We start from the raw sequence: 27,195 nt of genomic DNA, 5'->3' as shown, positions 1-27,195 counted from the left end.
GGGAGCCGGTCCCGGCACGTGCGTGCCCACACGGGGTGGCGGGCGCGGCCAAGGCCAGCACACCCTGAGAGAGACGGCCCCGGGGCACTGCCCTCCTCAGTTCAGCTGGGCCGGCCGACTGCCCGGGAGGTGGGGGACGAAGGGGAGCCTGGGGCGGACGAAGCCGGGCTCCTGGCGTGTTGGCCTGATACGCGGGCGGCGAGCGTGTGGAGGTGACCTCTGGCTGATGGGCTCGGAACCGGGGAGGCCCAGGGAAGAGCGCGAGCACCTGGCGAGCACAGTGTTGGCAGCTTGCCTCTGTGTCATCTCCCGCAGTTCTCAGGAGTTTGGTTACCCCATAAAGTAAACGGCACCCCCTGGTACCGGTGGCGAAATAAATACCATCACCATCCCTATCCCTGTTTTAGGGGCAGTTACGAAAGATTGCCACTTGCCTGAGGTCACCCAGGGGCAGAGCTGGCCCTGGACCCTGGGGGCTTTGGCTCCAAGGCCCGTTGATTCCCTTCCGGTCTCCCTGCTTTCGGGCCGGGGGCAGGGGCCGCCCGCCCCGTGCAGGTGCCTGACCCACGACCTGGCCGATGTCCGGGGTCCTGTGACGGCACCGGAGCGTGACGGGGGCCTCCTTCACCACAGGCAGATGCTGCTGTACTCCCAGGAGCTGGAAGACGACTACACCCCCTGTGAGGAGGACCTCTTTGTGCTGTAAGTCAGCCCGGGCAGCGGTCGTGGGGCTTCCCCGGGGATCCCTGAGCGCTCGCCGCCTCGGGCCTCGACCCCTCCCGTGTCACGCTTGGCAGGCCAGGGATGGCCTTTATCGCTGCCGGGTACACTGAGAGCTGGGCTCCGTGTGGAGTCCACCGTGAGCCCTAAATGCCACTGGGGGACACCCAGCGGACAGGGAAGAGAAAAACGCAAGTCCTGATGTTTTATCTTTCCGTTGAGCGTGTGCATCCAGATGTCCACTGCCCAGAAGCGTCTGCCCTGCAGGGTGCGGGGGCTTCTCATCCGTTGCTTCGCTCGAATAAAGAGTTCCTTGCACTCAGTGTTATGGGACGATCAGAAATGTTAACTTTTGAACCTAATGAAATCCCCTGCCCCCAGATATGTTGGTTTGTGGTCGGGGGCAGGAGCCATAGTCTTCATACCTTTCAGCATTTATGTAACTTCTGAGCAGCTTGTGAAACAGCGCTCGGCAGGGTGGACAGAACTGTGATTGGAACGGAAACCAATTCTCCTGGCTTCCTGTCTGGCCTTCCTTCCCCAGGCCCCGGGGTCGGGGTGAGGAACATGGCACTTGCAGCGAGAACCATCTCTGGCTTGGATGTTGAGAACTTAATGTGGACATTTCAACAGAGGTGTAGTTCTTGGATTCTACTAAAGCGTACCTCCCCACCCAGGCACGATGCTGAGAGGTACAAGTTTTCGGAAATGAGCAGCGAGCCAGGAGGCTCGTCAGGGTCTGATGCGTTCCACTGCACCTGAAATTCACGAGCAGTTAGAACTTCTTTGGGCACTTAGGTGCCTTGGTGGAACCTGAGAGCCCCTTGGAATAGATCTGAAAAGTCTAGACAGTTCACGCCTTTTCTGAACATGGCTCATAAATTTACGTGGCACCATAAATCGGTGACACATAAGTCACACTCTGTGTATAATACCCCCCCCACACACACACACACAAAAAGTAACCAAAGGAAAAGAAATACCCGAGGATGGTGGGGAGCTAGGGCAGTATTGGTGCCTACAGTGGGGCTCCATGGCCCCTTGGCCTTTCACTCCCAGCCGTGGTGGCTACAAGACATCCCCGTGCCTGCCCCAGCCCCGAGCCCCACCTCTTCCTTGTGGACGGCCAGCCACAGCCTGGCGTGCTCTGCGGTGGCTCTCAGGCTGGAGAGCCTCTCAGGGCCCTGCTCTGTCCCCGCTAAGGCTCGTCTGTGCTGCTGGCCCCAGTGACCTGTCCGGGGCTTTGAAGGTGAATTTTAGTTTCTCACGTTAAGTCTTGACCTCAGAGCTGGATCATCAGGATTTTTTTAGGGTTTTGTCTTTTCTTTCTCTTCCCCTTCTGACTAAGCAGAACAAAGAACACAGTGTATGTAGTAACCTTCCATAGGAAAGTTTGTTTTTGGCAGGCAGGCCAAAAGTCCCCAAGTTTGGGGACTTTGCAGGTCATACCATGATTAATGCCAGCGGTTTCTTTGCTAAAGTTGGTGTCACTTTAGTAACCCTTGAACTTTGGTCCTAATTTTCTTATTTTTTAGAGATCATTCTGATTTTTGAAACCATTTAAAAGCATATTAAAGCAATGTACTTTTGGTTCCCCATGTGTGGATTATTTGGTGACCCCCCTTTTTTTTTTCTGCCCTCCCTTCCGTGTGTCTTATCTTGTGAACACAGGTTTTTCCTAGAGCAGAACAACCGGATATTTCAGACTCTGTTGGAGGTGTCCGCCAGTCAAGACAAAACTCTGACCGCTGAGCACGCCCGGGGCATGGGTCTAGACCCCCAAGGGGACCGGAGCTTTCTGATGGACCTGCTGGAGGCCTATGGCATCGACGTCATGTTGGTCATTGACAACCCCTGCTGCCCATAGGAAGAGTGAGCCCAGACCGGTGAGCCGCTCCTCATGTGGGGAGTTCATGCTGGGCCCCCAAGGACCTCCTTTTTTATTAAGTTGACACGAAGGAATATGGTTTATACTTCCCAACAAATGTGATTTTTTGCAATCTCCTTTCTCCCTTCCTTCCTAGTGGTAAGATGAGACCACCTTGGTTTTGTGCCCTGCCCTGGTGCCATGTTGGAATGGACCACTTTCTCCCAGAGCTACTGCCTGGGTTTTGTCATAGGCGTTATCCGAGTGGCTTCTCTTGCGTCCTGGTCGAGTGACTTGAGGGGATGTGGTGAAGGCCATGTGTCACTGGGAGCGGGCTGAGCTCGGAAACACTGGGGTGGGCTGTTCAGAAAGTCTCTAGGAGTTCGTCCCTTGCGGTATTCTGTCCAGGGTGGCCTTGTACGTGCATCTCCTCAAGGTGGAAGCTAGAGCTCATGACCTTTCGAGGTGTTTTATCAGTTCTGGGAGTCCAGTGTTGGGATCAGATCCCTTTTCCTGTTCACTGGGGCAAATCTGTCTTCTCTGTTCACGTGAGTGGAGACCTCAAAGAGGAAGAAGAGGATGCTTCCGTCACAAAGCATGAGCTTCTCTAAGGACAGAATGACAAGAAGAGGTTTCTTACTAGCCAGCTGGAAACTAAAATTGTAGCCTGAAGCGTTGAAATTTTCCTCAGAGTAAATTAACGGTGGCCACTCAATGTAAAACTCCTCCTTTTTCTGAATCCCGCTCCTTCAGGGATGGCCCTGGAGCTTGCAAGCAAATTCATTTTACAATTGAGCTTCCTTTAAGGGCTAACTATGCTCTTAGAGCAATGTTTGTTCCCACCAAAGGTAGAGCAGTTGGGGTTCAAAGAGGATAGAACAGAAGACGTTTCTCTGAGAGTTCTCTGGACATATCACCAGCAGAGCCTCGGGATCAAAACAGAGATTCACTGGATTCCATATTCCAGCAAGGATCCGGAGCTGGTTACTCAGAGTTTGAAGCATGGAACAAGACTGTGTACCAGTCTGGAGCCCTCACAAACAGATTTCTTGTCAGCAGAGTTGACACGCCTTGAGCTAAGCAGTTGGGGCCAGAGACAGAACACGTTTGTTGGAGAGTGAATTTGATAGTGCCTTCACCTAGAGAAGTGGTTGGAACCCCCGAGCATCAGTGATGAGTTTACCTGTGTCCCCGTGACATGTTTTGGTCTGGGACGGCTCCTGTGGGTCCCTGCCTGTTCTCTTTGGCTGTGCATTCCAGGAATGCCAACTTAGGTGAGACCGTAGGTATTTGAAGCCAGCTCCTGTGAGTAGAGGTTAGGGCTTTTTTTGGCCATAGTTTAGGATTCTGACTTGGGCTCCTGGGTTGTTGGTGACCTTTCTTCCCTCTCGATCTTCTTGCCTGGCTCTGTTATTGGAATCGCCATCCGTGTATCCGTGTCTGTGACCAGGTTCCAGCCAGGCTACTACACACAGCAGAGAAATGACTTTCAAGTGGATGGCACACAAGTCTTACAGCTTTTCGGGGCTCACTGCTTTATTCAAAAATATTTTCACTGTAGTTCCATGATAGGGGATTCACGACTAAAGAAATTCACATGTAAAAATGCAAATACGTATTGATTAATCAAAGTAGGTTCTTTTATGTAAATATATAAATAAGTTTGGGCATTGAAATGTAAACTGTACAACTAATACACTTTTCCCCTCTGCAGTGTGGATTTAGCCATTTCAGTAATATAGATGTTTACAAAAAAAGCCTCGCCGCCTCTTTCCTTGAAGAGCAACCTTCTCTTGTCTCTGGGGAAGGAGCAGCCTTTCAGACTTGGGTCAAGTCATGGTGACTTTTAGTGCTATCTGAAGGCTCAAGGTTTTCTAAGTTAGGGGGATGGTCGATCGGAAGCAGGAAAGGTCGGATTCTCTTGGTGGACGCAGGCCCCCTTCCTCTGGAATTGAGGGGTTTGTTGGAAAGGACTATCTTTAAGCACGTCCGTCCCCACGCCCTTCTGCATGCAAACACTTGTGTTTCTGTGGAATTGTAACTCCAAGCTCATAAGTGCTCACGTAAAGGTCGTAAGGTGAAAATAAGGTTTCTGTTCTTTCCTTTGTGTGGCGGGTCGGGGTTCTGGGTTCCCTTTAGCTGCAGACTCTTCCAGGCGGTTGTCTGGCGGCTGTGGGCCGCCCCCTCACCCTCCGGCAGGGGGCTGGGGGATGGGCACAGAGGGGAATAATACGAGTGAGCCTGGGCTCAGCTGACCCCAGAACAGAACTTCTCCCCCTCCTGCCCTGTATTCCCTCTGTGAGGAGACCCAGCCGTCCTTCCCTTGCCAGCGTCGTTATCAGCCAGAAACCCAGCACAGCACCTCTGGCTGACTGAGCAGCATGCCCCGTCGCTCTGTAGTCAGTCATACGGAGGTCCCCTTTGGAAGACTTGCTCTGCCCCCCCCCACCCCTGCTTCCATCCCCGTGTCCTCTCCCCAGTGTCTCCAGTTAGCGGCTGCCCCTTCTCTAGAAGGGGAACCGGAGAGTGAGGTACCCGGCAGGACTCCCTGCAGTTACAGAAGCTAGAAGCCACATGGACCAGCTTTTCTGTCACTGTTGAACTATTTCCTTAAAACCCTTCTGCTTTCGGTCAGAAGACATTGGTCCACATTCTTCTTCACCGCCTCGTAGATCGATAAGCTCTGGAGGGCGGGGATGGTTACCACCGACTCTTGGGGCAGAGCTGGAAGCCTAGGTGGGGTGGCTGGACCCGTGGTAGCCGTCTGCCCTTCTGTGCTGTTGAACCTCATCTCAGCTGGCTGGGTCCTTCTGAGAACTTTCAGCCTGGTCTAATGCCATGCTATGAGCCATGTGGTTACCTGGAAGCTAACCTGAGACACCTGGGCTGCTGCTGCCGTTGAATCAAGGCAGAAAAACCCAGGTGGCAGGGCTCCTTGTGGGACCAAGAACCCAGGCCTGGGGTTCTTGCCAAATGTGACAAAGGCCCATTTAGGTGGATTTTTCCAATTCTGCAGGCTCGGCAGATGGTAATAGTCAGCCTTGGAGAAAATGGTTGCCCTCTGGCTTAGGCTTCTTTCTTCAGGAGTCAGAAACAGTAGGATTTATCTCCTACGAGAGCAAAAAGGGTGGGCCAATTTGTGTAGAATTAACTATGGCTTTAGACAAGCACGAAGCACTCCTTAGGCCCGGTGTCTGTTCCAGTATCATTGTGCCACCTGGGGCCTTGCACGGTCCTCCGGCAGCCAGGACGGCCGTGAGTCAGAAGGCTCTCGCCTCCCACAGCCGCCATCCAGCATGGCACCTCTTCCGCTCGGCCGGGGAGGGGTGCCGAATTCATTGGTAATGATAGAAATAACTTGGCCCAGAATTTGCACCTATAGCTTCCCTTGTTTTGCTCCTCGTGAAAATCAAGATGGGAAATTGAAGTGTAGCACAGGGCACAGATCATTCTAAATACCACCTGTGAAGACTCATTTATCAGTGTAACTCCCTGATACTTTAACCGGAAGATAAAAGTAAAGAGAAATCCGAGCTGAATCGCTGTTTTTCATTCCGGTGGCTACGAGGACGAACTTGCTATTCGTCTTGATCCACTGAGAGCCCTTCCAATACAGTAAAAAGATGAGATGATTCACCTTTAAACCGAGGCCTTCAGGGAAGCTTTTGTAAAGGGCAGTCATGAATTAACGTTTTAATGGTAGGACAGCAACCCTCTGAGAAGAGGCAGGGACCTCAGGGACCTTTTTTGTTCCCCCCCTGAAACTGCATAGCCCAGGGAATGGATTGAGATGTTTTCCCCAGTCCCCGTACAGATCATGCTTGGAAAGGTAAAGGAGCAGGAGGACATCGAATAAAATTGTAAGACAACGTTCAGCTTGACAGTGGACTTTCCTTCGTAGGATGCCAGTTCTGAAATAGGCAGGAAAGTCAACATGGGGACCAACAAGTCATGCGGGGGCTTTCACCTCCCTGTCCGGTTCCTCACTAGTGGGCTCAGGATCTGAGGTCCAGCCCCAGGGTCTTCCCGCACTTCGTGCCCTGCGGTGAGGCTCCTCCAGAGCTGGGGCGCTTACCTCCGCTGGCCCCCACCTGCCCCTTCTTGTTTCAGGAAGACCCTTCTCTGATTTCAGGTAGGGGAAGAGAAGGGGTCAAGGGCTCCTCTTACCCCTGAGTCCGTGGGTTTCGAAGATTCCATCTGATGACTAATATACCTCTGTTCCCAGGAGCTGCTAGGGCACTGAGTGTAGGGAGAAAGGCTAACTGTGAATTAAGTTACTGTTTTTCTTATGAGAAATGGGAGTTTATTTTTATGTCGATATTATTATGTGATGAATTAAGTGTGCAGATGTGGAAACGGAAGAAAATCTCAAAACTAGAATCCTGGAAGAAACAGAAGTTTTGTAACTTGGAAGCAACTGAAACCCCATAGAAGTGTCATTATTCGTCTTTGAGCTTGAATAAGGACACTGTGCTGGGAGACTTAGCCACGCTCTCTGGGAGGTGAACGGGAGGGTCGTCGCGAGGATGGCACGGGCAGCGACCTCAAGGGAAACTCTTGCTTCACGTGAGGAGGCCGATTAGCAGGCCTCTTCCTGGAGCCGCGTGGTCTTCTGCCTGGCACTTTCTCTCTGGAGCCGGAAGACGGGGGCAGTTGGGTAAAACTCATTTAGAAAGGAAGAATTTTCTAGTGATTACAAACGATGGGGGGGGGGGGGAGCCCTCTTTAGAGTTACTCCAGACGCTCAGCATAGGATGGGCTTTTAGCAGTAACGTAAATTCAGAAAATTTATTTACTTACCGTAGTGTAAGGAAGGATAGATGTGAATTACTTACGTTGGCTTTAGAAGGCATGTTTAGACTAACGATACATTTAGTCTGCTTTCTAAAGACAGCTGGGGAATGCAGGGGTAGAGTAGGGCAGGGCCTTAGAAATTAGCCAGGGAGGATCCACAAAATGAAAAATCCCCAGAGAGGTCATAGAGTTAGCTGGTTGCAAATTTCATTGACGTTGGAGTGAAAACCTCCTTAGGCCAAATGAAGCGAAGATAAAAAGTGTACAAAAACTTGGAAGGCGGCCTCAGGAATAGTTTGACTCGAGTGCCCACAAAGACCATAATGAGGAAAGGTATGAATTCTGTGCTGTTGAGCAGACCAGCTAGGACACTTCAGGGGTACAGAGTAGAGGAAAAGAAAATCAACCTCCTTATTTACCCAAGCTTGTTGGCTGATTTTTTTTTTTTTTATAGGTCTGGGAAGTCAACCTTTTCTGAAAAAGGAACGGTTGTAGCCTTGGAAAAATGGTTTTCCTATTTCTCCCAAGTTAGGATTAACATAGCCTCCCTTTCGCCTTAAATGTCAAACCCCTATTTTAATACCCCAGTGTAAGAGTTCTAGCAATAAGAGACACGGAATCTATTTTTGTTTAAATTCTTGACCTCATAGTATGAAGTTAGTAAGACAGTTGATAAATTTCACCCTGAATACTAGTCACATAGGTACGTTCTTCTGTTTTGATGGTAATGATTTTAATGCCCTAAAGAAAGCTGGTGTTAATCCTGAAGCTACGAGGAGTGAATGTTTCTTTAATCATTGTTTTGTGGTACAAATAACATCTGTGTATATCATATCTGTATATATCGGAACCAAGTTGTGTGCAGAGAGGTTGATATAACTATATTTACAGAAAACAATTTTTACAATTAAAATTCACATTTTAACATGAACGTGTGCGTTTCAGTCCTTCCCTGGCCCAAGAAATGTGGTTTGTGGTAGGAAGGAGGGATGGCCCAGTGTATGAGCAGAACCTGAATGCGGACGTCACAGTGACAGAGCAACCGGGGCGCCTGGTACCTGTTCTCCTAGAGGCCTCGGTCTGCATGAACATCCTCCAGGTAATGGGGACCAAAGCTGGGAAGAATCGTGCCGTCCGGAAGAGCCAGGACTGGGCGTACATATACACACCCACACACTTAAGTTTTCTTTCATTTTTAACCTTTGGGGGAGTTAGTGTAAGGGTAAAATTCCTAACATCACTGATGCTGTATTCGACGCCAGGTTCCTGCTTTCCAAGGCACATGACCGTATGATGTTACCGACTTCCCAGGGATGGGGTGAGAACACGGTGAATCTGGTGTGTGTGTAAACAAAGCACTGCACGCAGTCACGACTGCCATGTGCCCAGACCAGCCATGGCACCAAGCAAAAGACTTGCGTGCTAGGAAGCATCTGGATTTGTATTAGAAATAATCTGGCTTTTGAGTAAAATTCGTCTTTCAAAAGGTTTGTGCCTAACAGGAGTGTCCTTCACCTGGATGTTCTGCGCCAGGACCATGGAAAGAACAAGAGCATGAACGATAAGAAACCACGTTCTCACAGGAAAGAGCCTGAATCAAGAAGGCAAAATTCACACCAGGGAGCCTAGATTTCAGAACGAATACAGTATTAATCTATTCGATATCCTTCCCCAGTTGAAATCCCACTATTTCACCGCAAGGACCCGATTCACTAAATAAATACACATGCGGGTAGCCGATCAGGGAGGGAGCGAGCTGGCTTCTGGGCTCGTCCTTTACAGTCTTATCAGAAAACCAAGATGGTGTAAGATGCCCCTCGCTCCCGTACAAACTTTTCCTCCTCCCACAGCATCCCTGCTCCCCTCTGTGGGGTCCTCCTTCCACTGCAGGGTTTTGGAGGCCAAAGCATGGCTTTTAACACCACTCTGAAGGATACAGAGCTGAACAGGTAAGCCTTGTTTTTTTTTTTTTTTTGTGATCTTCATTCATGAGCTTTTTGTAGCTGCTTTGTAATCCTTTGAAGCATTAGTCTTCACTCTCCAAGGGATTCATGGGCACAGGCATACATACGGTCCTAAAACTGATCTGCCCAAGGACGCGCCTGTAGCCAAGGCCTGCCCATCTGCCCCTTTACACTCCTGTTTCCTCTTTACAAAGAGGAAGGCTCACATCTCCTCCAACCTGGGCATCGCCTTCTGGAGTCTGAAAACCTCAGGGGCACCAAAGGGTAAATCCCAATGGTAGTATTGAAAGTAAAGGACTATAAAGCCTGGTTAGCAAATCCTTCTCAAATCAGCCAGTTTCTGGTTTCTGCTTTCAACAAAGTAAAGGAAGATCATTAATAATTTTTGACATGGAATTCCAGAGGAATTCAAAGAACTGTATGTATGACATTAGAATCCTCTCTTGTGCTTATGTGCTTAGATCTATAAAGAACAAGGAATATCAATGATGTTGAGTCCTGTTCTAAGCTGTAAGTAACATGTGTTCTTGAACTCATTAGGATAAAGAGCATTCTCATAAAGTGTTTATAGTATCCATTTTTGGTAATTAAAAATTACTGAAATAAAATGGATGAAAACAATATTAGTTCTGGGTTAACACCAAAGAATTTCCATTTATATTTTTTGTTGGCAAGAAAATAGGGCAAGTGATAAAATTTCAAGCATGAAAATAGATCACGATAGCATTCTTTGCTGAAAGTGTATAGAAATAACCAAAGAACCTATTCGTGTATTTTTGTAAATGGAGGATGAGAGTCAAATTGCTGTATATTTAAATTGCACCAAATATGTTTAAAAGAGTGATATAACAGCTTTATTTTAAAATAACCAATATTTACATGACACCAGGAAATACACATACTGGCAACTCTTAAGTTGATATCTAGAAAGTGTGAGGGATACACGATCTTCCAAAATACTCGTAGGGGTGTGTGAACGGTGGCTGGTGTGCTTTGCCACACTGACCAGCAAGGCTGGGGGACCGCATGGAGTAGAAGCACCTGGGCTTTTAATTAGAAATGCAGATCCTGGGGCTCCACCCCCAGCTTGAGTTGCTAGGTTTTCGGCATGCACCCCCGGGTGGTTCTCATGCAAACCAATACTTAAGCGCTACTGGAAAAAATAATACAAACTAGTATCTTACAGCATCGCGGCTGAGGGGGAAACACCTCACAGGTTTCTGGACTGAGGGGAGGACGGAGACCAGCGACATTCGAATCTGAGCTCAGAAAGCAGCAGCACCCATGGAGAAGCCCGGCTGCACCTGGGGGCCGGCGCGAGGTCGGGCCCCTTTCCCTCCACCGCACGCGGACCCCGGGCGGGGACGGCGCCACGGAGGGGGACAGTGGTCACACGGAAGGAGCATGCGCGGCGGGGGGGGGCGGGGAGGGGCGGGTACTTGCCGAGGCCTCTGCTCCCTTTTGGTCCCACCGGGGGTGCCGCCGCTCCCTGGGCGCTCACGGGGCCGAGCGCGGCAGCAGCTGCTCCCGCTTCCTGGGGTCGCAGAAGAACTGCAGCTTCCGGGGCAGCAGCTTCACCTCCACGGGCATCGCCTCGTACTCCTCGCTGTCGATGCTGAAAGAGCCCCCCGTGCCCTGCGGAGGAGAGTATTCGCAACGGCTGTCACCCCCGCAGCCCCCGGACAACGTCACCCTCGCGCAGGGAATTACCCTCCCGTTCTTTAAAAAACCCGTGTCACTGCCTCTGACTGGTGCTGGTTCCGGAAATGTCTCCATTCTGCCACCGGCTCTTTTTTTTCTCCCCCTCCCCTTGTTTGGCTTCTCTCTCTTCCCAGGGTATTTTGGGAGTCGAGAAACAAAGTTAGGATTTTAAAATACTTACTAAAATACGGGGGTCCTGCCACATCTTACAGGACTTCCTAAACTTAACAACGTTCTAGGACCTAGGAAAACCATTCTGTCCACCTGATGGTTTGCATGGTTCTTCTGGAGGACTTGCTTAGCCTTATAGCTAAAGCACAGCAATATTAATATTACAGGTGCTACAAAACCTTCCATAATTTGTGCATTTAGTTCCACATTTGCTATGTTGAAACTGTGGCACCACAGTGGGGACAGCTTCTGTTTTACCTACAATCCTTTTTGAATGCCGTGGGACGATGAAGCCTGCCAAAGCCATCTGCAGCAACGCTTTTTCCTGAGGTATTACTCACAGAGTAACTACGTAATTTGGATTATATTCCTAACATTTTCCCCACTTCGATGGGTTATTCTAAGCTTGGCATTTTGTAATACAGAAAAACTTACTGCCATCCCCAACGTGGTTTCCTGATCCTTTATAAAAAATGCGAAGGTAGAATCCACGAGGAGTGTCTGCCAGCTAGAAAATTCTGTGATGGCAGCCTCTGCCTACTTTACACTCGGAAGAATAAAGGCTGAGGAGCCACAAAGGTCGCTTTACACAACCCTGGCTTGAAAACACCGGAAGTCTGCGGGAAGCCCGCACCTCGGTCCCGGTCCCCGACGCAGGCAGGGGGTGCTCTCCGCTCCCCAGGTCTCCCAGAGCCTGGCAAAGTGCTCTCAGCCCATGCTAGGCGCCCGCGTGCGGGTCTGGCACTGGAAAGGCAGATGGGCCAAGACAACCCAGAGCTGTGGGAGCGGAGCCCCCCACCCCCGCTCACCTCAGGAAGCAGCAGGGTGCACTGGCTGGCCTGGAGACACTCGGTGCCAGCCGCCCGCAGCCTGGGGTCCCTCACCTTTTTGCTTCTGTCGGTACAAGAAAAAGCACACTTGGGCACCGGCAGCTGCGTCTGACTGCCGGAGCACAGCAAGTTCTTTTGTTGAGAGTGAACAGACGGCTCGTGACAGGATGAATCGCGGGGTTCAGCGAAGAATTTTCCCACACCGATTCTTGCTTAGCCGTGCGATACATTCTAGATTGAGAAGGTTAATTTGCTGAAAAGAATGGTGCATCAAGTTAGATGGAGTGATTTTGTACCTAATTCTTGAGCTATTAAAAATCCTCCATTTAAAAGTTAGAACGAATTGAAATTTTTGTAGGGAACTTATAAACTTCTGCTATCTGATACTTGTGAGTCCATTACTTAAGGAGAAAATATCTTTATTCTAATTTAAAGGAGACATTTCTGTTATAGATGTATGTGAACAACCAGTTCTGGGGACGCTCTATATTCACGTTAACAGACCACTTGGCATATACCGCTATCTACCTGGGAGTAGAGCGAGCAGACCACACACCCCGCCTCATGCACATACACCCTGGAGAGCTTGTCACGGTCAGTGGAGAGAGCAAAAGCTAATCCAAGTTAGTCCGTTCTTTATCATTAATTGATAACCAATTCGTTAGTATACGGAACTTCAGAGGTTTCTAAAGCAGCTTCACGATGTTCTATTCAGAGACCCAGAGGAAACGGACATGACTGAATCTCACTTCCTGTAGAGACCAAAGGAAATCGTGTTACTGCTGCCGATGAAAATGTCGACGGCAATGATGCAGAGCATCATGACTTCACCTACACGAAGCAACATAAACATAAGCAGTTTTTGGTCTCAGTTTTGGACGTCAGTATTATGAAGGAAATTTGAGCACAGCTGGCCCCGTGGGCCAGACTCTCAATCAAGACAGTGTGTGGCTTCTGAACAACCTCTAGGAGAAGGGAAAGGCTTTTCCCTTCTTCCCTTCTACGACAGATACGGCAAGGAAATCAAAGGCTGCAGAATCAGCTATTCAGCATTTGAAGACTGTAGCAAAGGCAAGAACAACACAAACCAACGAAAGCCATTCTGCTGCGGGTTCTGGTGCAGACAATGGAGTAGCCATGGAGACAGGGCTGCGGCAGCAGCAATGTCTAATCCTTAGACCGGCACAAGAGGGAGCTCTGGGACAAAGCACAAAATAACATAGCTGAGCAGATTACCAGTTGGCATGGCAACACGCAGCCTCCTCAGGGGTGGAAGACTGGTGGGGGGAGGGTTTAGGCCGTTCTTAACCAATAAAACTCTGGCAGAGGTCGGCCTTAACAAATCAGGACTAGAGAATATTTGCTAGTGGAAAAGGGGAAAAGCCTGGAGAATGTCCAAGGTACTCAATACCTTTTCAGGTTTTTCATTACTGCCCTGGGAATAGGACAAGGTGGACCGACGTCCATAGTAACCCACCCTGTGAAGTGCTTCACAGCAAGGACTTTCCCACACATGCTCTCATGTGAGACTCCAAGACAACCCTGAGGTAGTGAGATGGGATTACAGTATTCCTTTCTACACGCAGAGGAAACGAGCCAGAGAAGTTAAAGCGTTCGCCCCAAGTCACAAGGCCAGGATGTGGCAGATCCAGGTTTGTATCCAGTAACTCTGACCCTGAAGCCAAAATCCTGGACACTGTGCAATGCTACACAGAACCCTTCACTTCGTTGGAAAGGCAGTGCGTGCTCCCACGACGTGATTTTCCCAAAATGAACAGGGAAGCCCAAAGCAGGAGAGCTGTGCTCTACCCGCCAGCCCAGCTATTTGAAAGAAAGAAGGCGTCTCGGTCCCCAAAGCAGATGAGTCCTCTGCCGGGTCTCCATCTGAGGCTTCCTGGGCACGCGCTCTGAAGAGTGTTTCTGAGGATACAAACACTGAACCCGCACTTCCTAGGAGCCCAGTCCACTTACCCTATGGTTATGAAGTCTCCTTTGCTGACAGTGTCGGGTTCAATGCAGATGTTCATGAAGTCTTCTTTGCTCTACAAGGTCAGGAAGACGAACATTAGCACTCTACATTTTGGCGAACGCGGCCTGTTGTCCTCCTTTGCCCCAGAGTTTTCTACTTTGAAGCTCTTTATTATACAGAGGCCTTTACTTTCAGTAACTCCATCCTGAATGCACTCCCTTTCTTTCTTTTACATTAAGACTCTGGTTGAGGTACAATTTACGTAGCATGAAGCTAATCACTGCTTGCTTGTTCAGTTGGTTCCTACTCCCCAGACAGCGAAACGAAAACTCAGGTTTGTCGGAACTCCGAGCGGGACATTTGTGAGGCTTTCCCTCATCATCGGAGCTGTTCTGGTGTGTACGGTTCCCTCCCTTGCGGGCCAGGTTTCAGCCCCGCCACCGGCAAAGCCCGGATCCTCACCGTCCGCCAGCATCACCCCACACCAGCTGGAGCCGCTGCTCGGTGTGCGGGGCCCCACTACCTGTGTTTTTTAATGTTCTACGTGCAGTTTTGATATGCGACCAGAGCTGAAGGTCCACAACCTCGTTTCTGCCACGGTAATGTTTTTAAAACTTTCCATTACGGACCACCGAGAGCTCTGGAAGAACGGAGCTATGAGGAAGTGGCTATAAAACCAGACTGGGCTCTTGTACCCCTCCGCCCCCGTTTACTACCAGGCCGTGGCTAGCGATACAAATCTGGTCTGTGTCTGCTTCAGGTAGAGGTTTTGTTTCTTTTTGGACAGGTTCAGAATCTGTTGCCCCAGGATATCTGCTGAGAGCAGACAGCCTTTGCCTAAGACTAAAGAGCGCTACCAAAGCACAACTTTCTCTCTCTCCCAGGAATTACAGATCATAGAGGGGATGACTGTGCTCTAGGTTCACCTTTTATCCAACAACTTGCTGAGTGTCAACTACCATAAACTCTTCTAGGTGTGTCAGTTACATCAGTGAACTAAAAAAAACAATTATTTCTGCTTACGAAGAGTTTATATTTGACTGGGGAGTGAAGATAACCAAAAAAATAAAAAATAAAAATAAACCCTAACCATAATAAGTTATAGAATATACTAGAAGCATGTGAGAGTGTATCAGTACAAAAATAGCAAATTACATAGAAACATACATGGTAAATTACAGAATATATTAGAAAACAAGTATATTAGAAGTATAGGAGACTTTATTAGGAACGTGAGATAAAAACTAGCACAACAAACACCAGATGGTACGGGTGGTAGGGGTCCAGGTGAGCCTTACTCAGGCGGCAGGGGTGTGGGGAGAGGGTGATCTCTGAGCAGATACCTGAAGGAGGTGAGGGAATTAACAACATGGATATCCAGGACTGTGGTTCTCAGACTTCAGCAAGTATCACCTGCAAGGCTTGGTAAAACTCAGACTCTGGCCCCATTCTCAGATTATGGCTCAGTAGACCTGGGGTAAGGCCCGAGAATGTCCATTTCTAACAACTTCCCAAGGACTGTACTCAGAACCACTGGCCTAGGGAAGAGCAATCCACACAAAGAGAACCACCAGGGCGGGCGCCCAAGATGGAAGCATGCTCGACAAGCCCAAGAGCAGTGAGGAAGCCAGTGTAGCTGCAGTAGAGTGAGAGAAGGGGAAAATAGGAAGTCAGAGAAGAAGGGAGGCCAGAGCCCTAGGGCCTATAGACCATTCCAAGGAATTTAGCTGTTAGGTTGAGTGAAATGAGGAGTCACTGGAAGGTTCTAAACAGAGAAATATGATCTGGCTTCATTTTAGTAGGACCTCTCTGGCTGCTGTAGTTAGAATAGGAGGAAGGTGGGGGGAGCAGGGCAACCACTTAGGAACCCACTGGAATCACCCAGGCAGATGATGGTGGCTTAGAGCAGTGACTCGGGGAGATGGTGTTAAGCACTGGCAGTAATTAGAAGGTGAAGCCACCAGCACTTCCACAAAGATGTGGAGGGGAAAGAGGGTGGCTTCAAGGTGTTTGGCCTGAACAACAGACAGAATGGAATTACAGTCAACAGCAATGGGGAGTCTGGATGGAGCACCAGCATCCAGGGGTGGAAGTAAAGAACAGGAGCTGTTGTGGACACACTGAGATTGAAAAGCATATTAGCCATCTAAGGGGAGAAGTAGACAGTTATACACAGAAGACTAGGATTTGTTTTTTACAAATAGTGCATGTGCAAAAATCAACATCGTAGACACACAGAATTACATGAGAAGACTTGCTCAGTAGATGCTGGAAAGGGACGTGATAAAATTAAATATCCATTCATGATAAAAAAAAAAACCCTTAGCAAATTAGGAACAGAAGGGAACTTCCTTCATCTTCCAAAAGGTGTCTACAAAAAAATCCCATCAAGGGGCACCTGGGTGACTCAGTCAGTGAAGCGTCCGACTTTGGCTCAGATCATGATCTCGTGGTTCATGAGTTTGGGCCTCGCGTCGGGCTCTGTGCTGACAGCTCAGCCTGAAGCCTGCTTCAGAATCTGTGTCTCCCTCTCTCTCCGCGCCTCCCTTCACTCACACTCTGTCTCTCTCTCTCTTTCTCTCAGAAAAGTAAATAAACATTTTTAAAAAGTCCCATCAAACTCAAGAATGAGGCAACGAAACCTTTCTGTCTACATCGGAGTAAGACAATGACGTCTGCTAGCCCTACTTATACTTAACACTCAACTGAGGTCCCAGCCACGGCGGTAAGAGAAAAGATTAGAAGGCCAAGTAGTTGAAAGGAAACACAAAACTTGCACCACTTGCAGCTGATATGGATGAATCCATAGGAAATCCAAAGGAATCCATAAATGATAAATCAGAACTTGGTTATAAGATTGTTGATCACATATCTATAAAAAAAATCAATTACATGTCCACCTAAAATATTTGAAAATGAATTTTTAAGGGATACTATCTACAATAGCATCAAAAATTAAGATAACCAGGAATATATCCAACAAAAGACAACATGGTAGAGAAAACTATAAAACTTCATTGAAAGGCATTAAAAACCTAATGAAGAGCTATGCCACTTCATATGATAGCAGAGTCAATATTATAGAAATGTCATTTCTCCTCAAACTGATCTACAGATTCAGTGTAATCCTGATCAATATGACAGATTTTTATGTGAAACCTAATAAACCTTCTAAGAAATTTATAGAGGTCAAAGAACCAAGAATAGCCAAGAGACTCTTTAAGAAGAAAAACACTGAAGGATTTATAAAATGATAATAATTAAAAGCAGCATAGTACTAATCCAGGCCTAGAAAATCAGATCAATTGAAGAGAGAAACTGAACACGTCCATGTATACCTACACTTACAATACAACGGGGGTTTACAGCAGATGGGGGAGACGAGGGTGAGGAAATTCAGTAAATGCTGCTTGGACAACTGGCTTTCTATCAGAAAAGATTATAAAACTGAAGCCCTGCCTCCATCATTCACCAAACTCAATTATAGGTGAAAGTGTTTCTTTTTTCTTTTTTTTAGAGAGAGTAAAAGTGTTTCTTTTTAAGATAAAAATAGAATCATGTGATGCATACCACACTAGCCTGGTTTTTCACTTAACAATATATGATAACTATCTTTCCATGTCCGTAAACAGAGAACATTTTAAATAAATGCACCAGAATGTATTTAACCAGTCCCTTGGTTCATTTGTTTCATATACTTTGCTATTATAAATACAGTGAACAAAGCTGAACAAGAGATCCTAATTTGCACACACTCCACACCCCTTAAAGCCTCTTTGACTCTGAATGTACTTTTTTAAACGATAAATGAATTTTGAGCTATTACATGGCGGCATCATTGTCTTTGAATTATTTTATTGCATTTGCTTCTATTTCTACAAAGAGGTGTGGAAAAAGGAAATGAATGCGCTGCTATGGGTGATAAGCAGCACAGTACCCTACACTCTCCTAATTGCATGTGGCTAATCTTGAGCCACAATCACATCCTCGACTGAACTCCATCCATTCACTGGTATTCCATCATCAGAGAAAAGAACGACGATGAAGAACATGAACAAAATACTAGAAACACACATTATCAGAGACTGGGTATAAAAGCAATGCGTAATTAGAAATTTTATCTTTCTTCTTGAAATCCTCCGGAACAAAAACTATTTTTTCAACCTTACTACATTCACTTCCACCAGTGTGTTCAGAATCCCATCATGTAAGAAGGGCATGTCTACACTATGTATGCATCTGACTGTTCCTGTACGATAAATTCTGGAAACATACTCAACAGGGCCAAAGGTGTGCTTATGTTTTAGATGCCTCATAGAGATCACCAAGATGCCATCAGGAAAGGGTGTTCTGATTTACCGTTCCAGCAGAAAGGCACAAGAGTGCCCACTCGCCCACCGACCCCAACAGGGCACACTAGCATGCTTAATTTAGGACATTTCAATAGTTATTATTTTAATTTGCACTTCTTTGGTGTTGAGACTTTTTTCTGTTTCCTTACCCATTACATGTTTATAAAAGTTACATCTACCTGATAAGGTAGTTCTAAGTTAGATCCCATGAGTTGACACTATGTAAAATTCTTAGGACAGCGCCTCGCTTACATTCAGCAAATGTAAGCTATTTTTTCAGGTTTATGTCCTTTGTGAATTTCTATTCTTGTCCTGTGCCTTTTATATTAGTACTCTGCCTATTTCTTAAGAATTTGTTATAAAAGAAAGCTATTAACTCCTGCTCTATCACTTCTTTTTCCCAATTTGTCATTAAAAGTTTGTTTATAGTTTCTTTCATTATGAGTAGGCAAATGCATCAATATGATTTTTGCTTTAGATGCCATGCTTAGAAAGACCTGGTCCTCCCCAAGTTTACATCAATAATCACTTAGCTTTCAGTCGAGTGCTTTCATGGTTTTATCTTTCTAATTTAACTCTTTAATCCAACTTGAATTAATCTAGGGGAAGGAAGCTGTGTTATCCAAATCTTATAGAATGGACACATATTACTCTTATAGTTGGAAAACAAATCAGTACTCTGTTAACATTAGAGGCGAACTCCCCACTGTACTCATACGTTCAATCCCCACGTTCAGTCTCCAGACTGACTGGGTCAAGTGTAAATATACTACTTGGATCTACATAAAACCCGATCTTAGTAATTGGTCCACAGGTTAGGACAACTTTTCTATTAGCATTCTCACTAACAAACTACTAAGGTTTTCTCTGTAGCAGGGGTCAGAAAACTCCAAATGGCCCGAGAGTCAATATTCTAGGCTTTGGGGCCAGAGAGTCTGTGGCAACTACTCGACTCTGCCGTCATGGCACGAAAGCAGCCAGACAGCATGTATGTGAATGAACGTGGTTCTTCCAATTAAACTTTACTTATGGACATTGAAACTCGAATTTCCTATTCTTTCTGCACATCACAAACTATTCTTTTTGATTTTCTTACACCCATTTAAAAATGTAACATCGATTCTTAGTTTGTGGGTTATACAAAAACAGGTGGCAGACCAGTGTGCCGACCTCTGTATCATGTCAACATTTTTTGGTGCATTGTCAATAGGGGCACAATTCAGAACTTTCTGCACTAACAGAAACATTTTGTATCTGTGCTTTCCAGTGTGGTAGCTACTTGCCACTATGGCTAACGGGCACTTGAAATGTGGCTATTGTGACTAAAGAAATGAGTGCTAGAGTTTATTTAACCCAAAGAGCCACGGGTCTAGAGGCCACTGCACTGGACAGTGTATGTCAACAGACTGGATTCTATGTATGTATATATATCTTTTTTTCTCCTGGGGACCTAAGTCCATACATTTAATGTAGTCACAAAAATAATGGAGAGTCGATCAGGTAAAGTTCCACAATTTTCTATTCCCGTGACAAAAGGGAACAGGTCAACTTTTCGTGTCTACTAAGCAGTGGCCAGAATCCTTGCTCAGAGCCCGTTAAGTGGGCTGTTCACTTGCTGTTTCTTTTCATTGCTATTATTCCTCAAAAGCACACCACATCCTCTTCTTCCCCATCCTTTCCTCTCTCTCTCGGTCACTTTTCCCAGATACCAAATGCTCTTCTAATAAAGAGCCACACTCACCGTCAGGTCCAGCTGGCTGTTCCGTGTGGTGATGGACAGTTCAATGGTGGACAGCTGCACTTCTTTCCAGACCTCGGGGCTCAGCTCCTGGGACAGGGCTGCGTGGGTGCATGAGACTCAGGTCAAGTGCTCCCGTTAGCATTCCACCACTGCCCCACCAACGGCCACCTGCCGGCTGCTCCGCTTGGCCTCCTAAGCCTGGCTGCTGACTCTCCCCCCGTTTCCTTCCCCAGCTCTTACACACAGGATAAAGAGCCACGCGCCAGTGGCATCTCTACGCCTGCGACACCCCCACCCAAGCAGCCACAAGAACATCAAGCTTGGTGACAGAACGGGGGAGCCGCAGTTGGTCAGCAAAGGCACGGGCTGCTGCCACATCCGGACGCTGTGCTGACTCGGGTCCTGCTCTGTGGCGCACACACGGCTAATTCAAGGATCCTTGAAAGGCTCTCCCTGCGCGAGAGAAGTCTCTCGCGCTGATCTGGGGCCCGCGCCAGGCAGTCCCGAACGGGCCGCGGCACCACCACACGGCTCACCGTCCTGCGGTTGGGCCCAGTAGGACGCGAGCCTTCGCAGGATTCTCCTGTACAAAGAGGGCCGGGGAGGGGTCTCTTCTGCTCCACTGGGAAGTCTCTCTGTGGGTCCCGTGTACGAGATAGAGGCTTGATGAGTCTGAGGCCACTCCTTTTAATGTGAAGAGAGAAGCTTGTCAGGCACACACCGGTCCCAACTCTGGGAGTGTCTCTACCTGCACCTGCCTGGACACTAATTAATAACCTCTCACTGACTGGAATCATCTCTACTTTGGAGCATGGAGTCCCCAAGCTTTCTTTTCCTACCAAAGGCCTGTCTTCTATCTTGAGAACCATGAACGCCGTGACTGCTGCCTCCACGGCTCTCACAGAGCAGAAGGTCCACGTGGACTAACCTCCACTGCTTACGCTTCTCCAAAAACAACCATTTGAATGAGCATACAATCATCCCATAATGAGTTTATCTTCGGTTTACAGAAAATGACACAAAAATGACACGCATGCAGTCCCGCTGCATCGAATACCTTCTTCACTTCTGGAATCGTACTCCACACAGAGGCCAGAGTGGCTTCGGCCAGCCTCGTGATCCAGCCCAAGGCTTCAAAGTCCATCATTCTCACACTCTAGATTTTTTTGTCTTCTACTTCCTGACACCCCAAGTCCACCTCATCAGTGTCTACAGGAATAATTAAAACAACACCCTAGCCTCTCAGTCCTTGACATCATCTCTAATCCCTGCCCCAAGCCACCCATTTCCATGGCCACATCCTGGTCGTTCCTGTTACCCAGAACTATTCCACCATGGAAGTCTAAAACCTTGATATCCTACTCTCTAACCACACCCCATATTCTTCTTTTGACTGATTCTTTTGTGCTCAATATACCTCTTAGGGTGAACCACTCCTCCCTGTTCTCAGAGTTCCATGCAGTGAATTACAAAGGAGTAACAATTTTGGTTTCTCTCTCTCTCACTCTCTCTCTCTCTCTCTCTCTGAAAGCGGCCGTCCTGGGGACTCTGCTTCCTACAGCAGTCTGCCCTGAAGGAGACGTTTTAAGGGGATGAATTCAATTTGGAGTACTCGGAAATCTGATTGTGACCGTATTATCTAAGCTGTGTCCTTTACTCCTGCTGACATTTATAAGGCTGGTATTTTGATCTCCCTCTGCCTGGTTCCTGCATTTGCTTTCATAACCTGGTTCAGACTCAGGAGAGGAAGACAGGGGTGTTAGTTTTAGAGCCCTGAAGATCCTAACCACACCACATTTCTAATCACATTGAGAATTCCTGTCCCTGACCCCATTTGCTTCAGTACCTAATTAACAGTTGATTACTTCAAATCGCTCCTTTCCCATCACTGTTGGCTCTCTTATGTCTTTGGTGTTCCATAGTAGGGGCCCTGAAAAGCCCCTATTCTGGATCAGTCTTATCACTACGTTTCTGTACTTGTACATCATGGCTCAGTGTTATTAGAAGGGCAAACAACACTCCAGCTAAGAACTGATACAGGGAAAGGGGCACATGAGTGTCACAATTCTTGGTCTCAGGTTCTCAATGCCATTTGATAATCCTTCTCAACCTCCCTGTTTTCATCTTTCTTCAAATCCCCCCTCCCACTACCACCCACCTCGTTTTCAACAGATCTCTTTGCTCCCTACGCTTCAGTGAGACTATCGAGACATCAGTGAGAACTGCCTGAACACTCTGTAAACCTGTTTCCACCTGGACCTCTGCTTTATTTCTCTTCTGTCTGAAGGAAAAGGGCTCCCCTTCCTCTGTTCAAGGCCCGTCCATGGGCCCCACGCCCTCCTTCCTGCGCGTGCATTTTGCCACCTCAGTCACGCTTTGTGTCTCCCCTCACCTGTCCCTAGTCTCCCTTTCTCGTTTCAGGGTATAAAGACATGGCTCTCTCTCCAATCAATAAAAACAACACTCCACTGGCCCCATATTTCTCACTAGTTTTTGCCTTTTCTATCTCCTTCCCGTCAAAGTCAGGCTTCCTGAGGGAGTGGCCCAATCCTGTGTCCACTTCTTCCCCTCCCATTTATTCCCTAACTTGCTTCAATGTGGCTCAGCAGCTCCACTCAGGAGGTGACCAGACCTTCAGAGGCCGCCGAGCTCAGGGGACACTTTCCTGCCCTTATTTAGCCTCTGTGCCGCTGCCTCACGAGGCTCTGGCTCCCACTAATGTGCGTGTGTCCCCTCCCGGGGACTTCCCTCCCCTCGGGCTCCGGCTCCGGAGGCAGCTTTGAGGCTCTTTAAATGCTTACATTGCTTGGGGCCATCCCTGTATCCCTGACCATCTGTCCTGCACACATCCTCATCCAACCCACAGTCACAATGGCACTCAGACACTTACGATGTCTACACCGGTTTCTTCAGACCAAAGTCACAATTATGTCTCCACTGGCCTGTACCACAGGGAGGTTACACTCCGTATATGGCAAACTGAACATTTCATTTCTCTTTACAAACTTGATCCTACTCTAATATTGGCAATGTTGATGGAAAACTCTAGGTAGCCAACTAGTCCCTGAGACCAGAAATCTGGGGGTCCCATACTCTCCTTCCCACTTGTGAGGGGTCAACCTCAGTATCTCTGTAATCTATCCTTCTTGTCGACACGCACTGTTCTCACCCTATGTAGGCCTCATCCCCTCCCACCTGACTTACTTCCACAATCTTCGATCTGGTGCCCTCGCCTTAACCGCCCACTGCCATCTCTTGTCTACACTGCTGACAGGTAACTTTTCTAAAATGCATACCTGCTCATGTCTCTCCCCTGCTTAAGACTCAGTAACTCCCCAACACTTTGATGGTATAAGTTAGATCCCACATTCAGACCTGCCGTGACCGGCCCCTCCCCAACCCCCCAAAACCCCCTTCCTGCCATTCTATTGCACTGGCCACGTGACAGCACAGGGCCATCCCACAGTGGCTCCTCCACTCAGAATTCCCTCGATCTAGTCTTGTACAGATTTCAAACTTTAGTAAAACTGTTCCCTGCTCTGAAAAGACTGCTGTCCCTGAGTCAGACATGAGTGCCCCTCCTCTCCGCTCCCACCTCATCCTTCCATGCTCTCCCAGCACTTGCCAAACCACGGATTTACTTGTCCTTCACATTCTCCTTCTTGGGGACAGGAAACCAGCCTTATTTGACTTTGTATTCCAAGCATTAGCAGGGCTTGCCACAAAAGATATTAAAAACCGTTCAATGGGCACCTGGGTGGGTCAGTAGGTTAAGCATCTGCTTTTAGCTCAGGTCGTGATCTTGCAGTTCGGGAGTTCAAGCCCCACATCAGGCTCTGTGCTGACAGCTCAGAGCCTGGAGCCTGCTTCGGATTCTGTCTCCCTCTCTCTCTGTCCCTTCCCCACTCTCACTCTCTCTCTCAAAAATAAACTTAAAAAAAAAAAAAAACTGTTCACTAAAGAAATGGTGGAAACAGTTCACATTCTCCCTACTCTACAACTTAAATAGGTACTCTATTCTTCCTAAATGCACCTACTACTCCACCACTGAAATTATTCTCTTAAGCAAGAGTAACAATGCATTGTGCGTTTTAGTCTGCTTTCGGTGTAGAAACGCATTGCCCTCCAAGTTCGTTTTCATAATCATGTAAATTGGTTACCCCTAGTACTTTAGGGATTTCATGTTTTTACATTTCTTTAACACAGTGGGAATTTATTTAGAAGGTAAAGGGAGCTTTGTTTTCCAAATGTTTTGCAATGGACATACATCACTTTTATAGTTAGAAAAACACTTGATACTCTGAATATTAACATTAGAACCAAGGTTTTCACTACAAACTTCATCTGCCAATTTTCAGATTGACCTGCCAAATTTTGTGTTTAGAGCTTTGATTTGCATAAAAGCTGAATACAATAGATCACCCGCAGATAAGGATGACTTTTCTATTAGCATTTCCATTAATACACATTGTTCAGCTTTTCTCTATGCCAACATTTTTCAGTGTATAGTCTATAGCTGCAGCACTGCCCGATAGAACATTCTCCAATGTTGGAAATATTCTTTATTTGTACCGTCCAAGACAGTAACTACTACGCATATTTCGCTAGCACTGTCTGAAGCAGACTTCATTATACACAAGTCTGTACAATCCTACATTCAGATACAAATCTCCAATTCATTTCCAGATACTAATACAGATACCCTTACAAATCACTGATGAGATCTAGGTCATTCTGTTTCAGGTTTGTCTGGCAAGAGTGAGTGAATAAATAGGCAAAAAGAAATGGAATATCAACAACAAATTAAGTATGGGTTTGGTAATGGAGGGAATGAGCTGGTAGAGGAGGGGTGACTGCTTAGTTAACAGGAATGCTTTCTGCATTCGTACCTATGTAAATATCCCCCATTTTACAGCATTGGAGCATGTCATATGTATCTGTAGCAAGGGATTTTTCAAAATCCAAATACACACATCACAGACTAACAACACAATAACACAGGGCAAATTTCTACACTGTAAATTGCATTTACCTTAAGAGTACTGAAGAAGTGAGCCGCTTTGGTTTTTAGGGGACCAAGGTACCAGTACCTGAGAAAGATCAAGATAAAAATCTAATTAGAAAATTAAGAGAACTGGGGTACCTGGGTGGCTCAGTTGGTTGAGCATCCAACTTCGGCTCAGGTCATGATCTCACGGTTTGTGGGCTCGGGCCCCACGTCGGGCTCTGTGCTGACAGCTCAGAGCCTGGAGCCTGCTTCGGATTCTGTGTCTCCCTCTCTCTCTGCTCCTCCCCTACTCACACTCTGTCTCTCTCTCAAAAATAAATAAAGATTTTTAAAAATTTTTTTAAAGAAAATTAAGGGAACTATCAACATGATAGAGACCATTCATGAAGGACACTACATTCGATTTCTGCCTCTACTGGGAGCACTAGTCATAAGCCCCCTAGTGTGAGCGGTGTACTAAGAATTACACTCTACTCTGAGCTCTGGAGGCTTAGGGATTGTGCTTTAGCAGAAAAAAGTAAGGCAGTTAAGTTTTTAATCTGCATTTCAATGCCGCGTCGAACAGCGTGTAATTAGTTATACACTGGCTATAGATCCTTGCAATTTGTAAGAAATACATAATCAGCAACTCCCTGACTCTCTCAATTCCCAGGTATCACTGTAATGTACACTTTCAACCAGAGAACGTAGTGGAGTCTACATTCAAAAGGGCAATGAGTGGAGGACAATGAAGCCACAATGAGAGGCAGATGCCAGGTGATCTGGTGTGTGACTCACAAGCTAAGTGTATCCTGTATACCATGTTCTCTTTCTCTCTCTCTCTCTCTCTCTCACACACACACACACACACACACACACACACTCAGAATTAAAATCTGTAAATCAGCATAGCTTCACATTACTCGTGTTATACAGCTTTAAAATGGCAAGTGTTAAATCTAGGAATGAAGAGGGTCTTCATGTTGCTAAATACATAAAAGCCTGGTGTAAAGAGAAAGATGACTACTGGAAACTAGAAAAGTGGCATAAAATAGATTCCTCTTCCTCTCCGGCCCCTACCAGCACATCTGAAGTGTGCCCTATTTGATTCTGATCAATATGCATTTATTTAGCACTTACTATGTATATGAAGCAAACAGAAGAAATACAGAGTATAAAATTCCTGCCTTTGAAGGCTTATAATTTGAGAAAACCCAAAAAAGTAGCAGAAAATGATAAATGACCATGTATATATATATATTGGTATAAACCCATCGCCGTTTATCGGTAAGGAGAGTCAAGAAGGGATAAGAAATCACTCAGGGCCAAAAATCGTCAGAGCAGCCACGCCTATATAACGAACGGCTCAGGAGCAAAGTAAAGGTGTGGGATTTAGAAGGATCGTTTGGATTTAGATACATGGAAGAGGGAAAGGAATCATTCTAGGCGAGAAGAGAAGCAAAGGCACAGGAACCACTGAGAATAACACCCACAGCAAAAACTTAAAAGTAAAGATATGTAACTATGGAATTAGAGTTGATGACAGATTAAGTTGGGCCTTGAATGCCAGAATAAGGAGGTTTGATAGGCTCCAATGAGCCATGTGGAACCATCCTAATTATTATCCAGGTTAATACTGTGATGCTACTAATGAGGGCCTTGATCATCTGATTTAAGCTTACGTAATAATTGACTTCTCTTCCCAGCTAGCCAGAGAGAAAGGCGGTTTATTTCTCACTATCCATAGTTCCACTCATCTCTACCAATAGCAGAACTTGAGATGGCACTTGTAGCCTGATGGCCAGCTAGGAAACCATGGCTTGCAAGCCTACTGTTTCCCCCACAGCACACGGAGCAACTCGAGTCCTACTCGAGGTGTTAGAAACCACCACCCAAAATTTTAAAGTCACTGTTCCAAAACCAACCAAAATACAGGCAAGCGTGTGAGATATCCCTAGAGGGGCTGACCTATGCTAGTGCTCAGTTGTCAATGAACACATTTCAGGAAGCCATTTGTTCTCATCAGACTCTTTCAGGGAAAACTAAGCAATTCCTCTTGGTGGAGTTGCTGGTATTCGAGATCACAGATAAAACCTAGG

The 27,195-nt window shown here is 46.9% G+C and overlaps 2 protein-coding genes across 7 annotated transcripts in view; one reads left to right on the top strand and one right to left on the bottom strand.

Annotated features, from left to right (window-relative positions):
• The window catches only part of DENND11 (DENN domain containing 11), a 54,761-nt gene extending 37,374 nt beyond the window's left edge, over positions 1–17,387 (top strand). Inside the window, exons 8-10 of one of the 3 annotated variants that reach the window (XM_045495904.1) lie at positions 634–702; positions 2,392–2,606; positions 16,601–17,387. In XM_045495904.1, the coding sequence (XP_045351860.1) occupies positions 634–702; positions 2,392–2,587 (265 nt within the window). In that variant the 3' untranslated portion in view covers positions 2,588–2,606; positions 16,601–17,387. Of the gene's footprint in view, positions 1–633; positions 703–2,391; positions 8,313–16,600 lie in introns of those variants that run through there. The other 2 variants (XM_045495903.1, XM_045495905.1) reach the window with 2 other exon arrangements.
• AGK (acylglycerol kinase) overlaps positions 10,173–27,195 on the bottom strand; it is an 81,417-nt gene continuing 64,394 nt past the window's right edge. For 3 of the 4 annotated variants that reach the window (XM_045495907.1, XM_045495909.1, XM_045495908.1), the window contains exons 11-16: positions 25,142–25,199; positions 20,646–20,793; positions 20,110–20,207; positions 14,019–14,089; positions 12,027–12,111; positions 10,173–10,980 (exon numbers count right to left, since the gene is read on the bottom strand). In XM_045495907.1, the coding sequence (XP_045351863.1) occupies positions 10,843–10,980; positions 12,027–12,111; positions 14,019–14,089; positions 20,110–20,207; positions 20,646–20,793; positions 25,142–25,199 (598 nt within the window). In that variant the 3' untranslated portion in view covers positions 10,173–10,842. Of the gene's footprint in view, positions 10,981–12,026; positions 12,112–14,014; positions 14,090–20,109; positions 20,208–20,645; positions 20,794–25,141; positions 25,200–27,195 lie in introns of those variants that run through there. The other variant, XM_045495910.1, reaches the window with a different exon arrangement.

The sequence above is a fragment of the Leopardus geoffroyi genome, chromosome A2 (assembly GCF_018350155.1).
Source record: "Leopardus geoffroyi isolate Oge1 chromosome A2, O.geoffroyi_Oge1_pat1.0, whole genome shotgun sequence".
Lineage (NCBI taxonomy): Eukaryota > Metazoa > Chordata > Mammalia > Carnivora > Felidae > Leopardus > Leopardus geoffroyi.
This window is presented reverse-complemented; position numbering and strand designations above follow the sequence as displayed.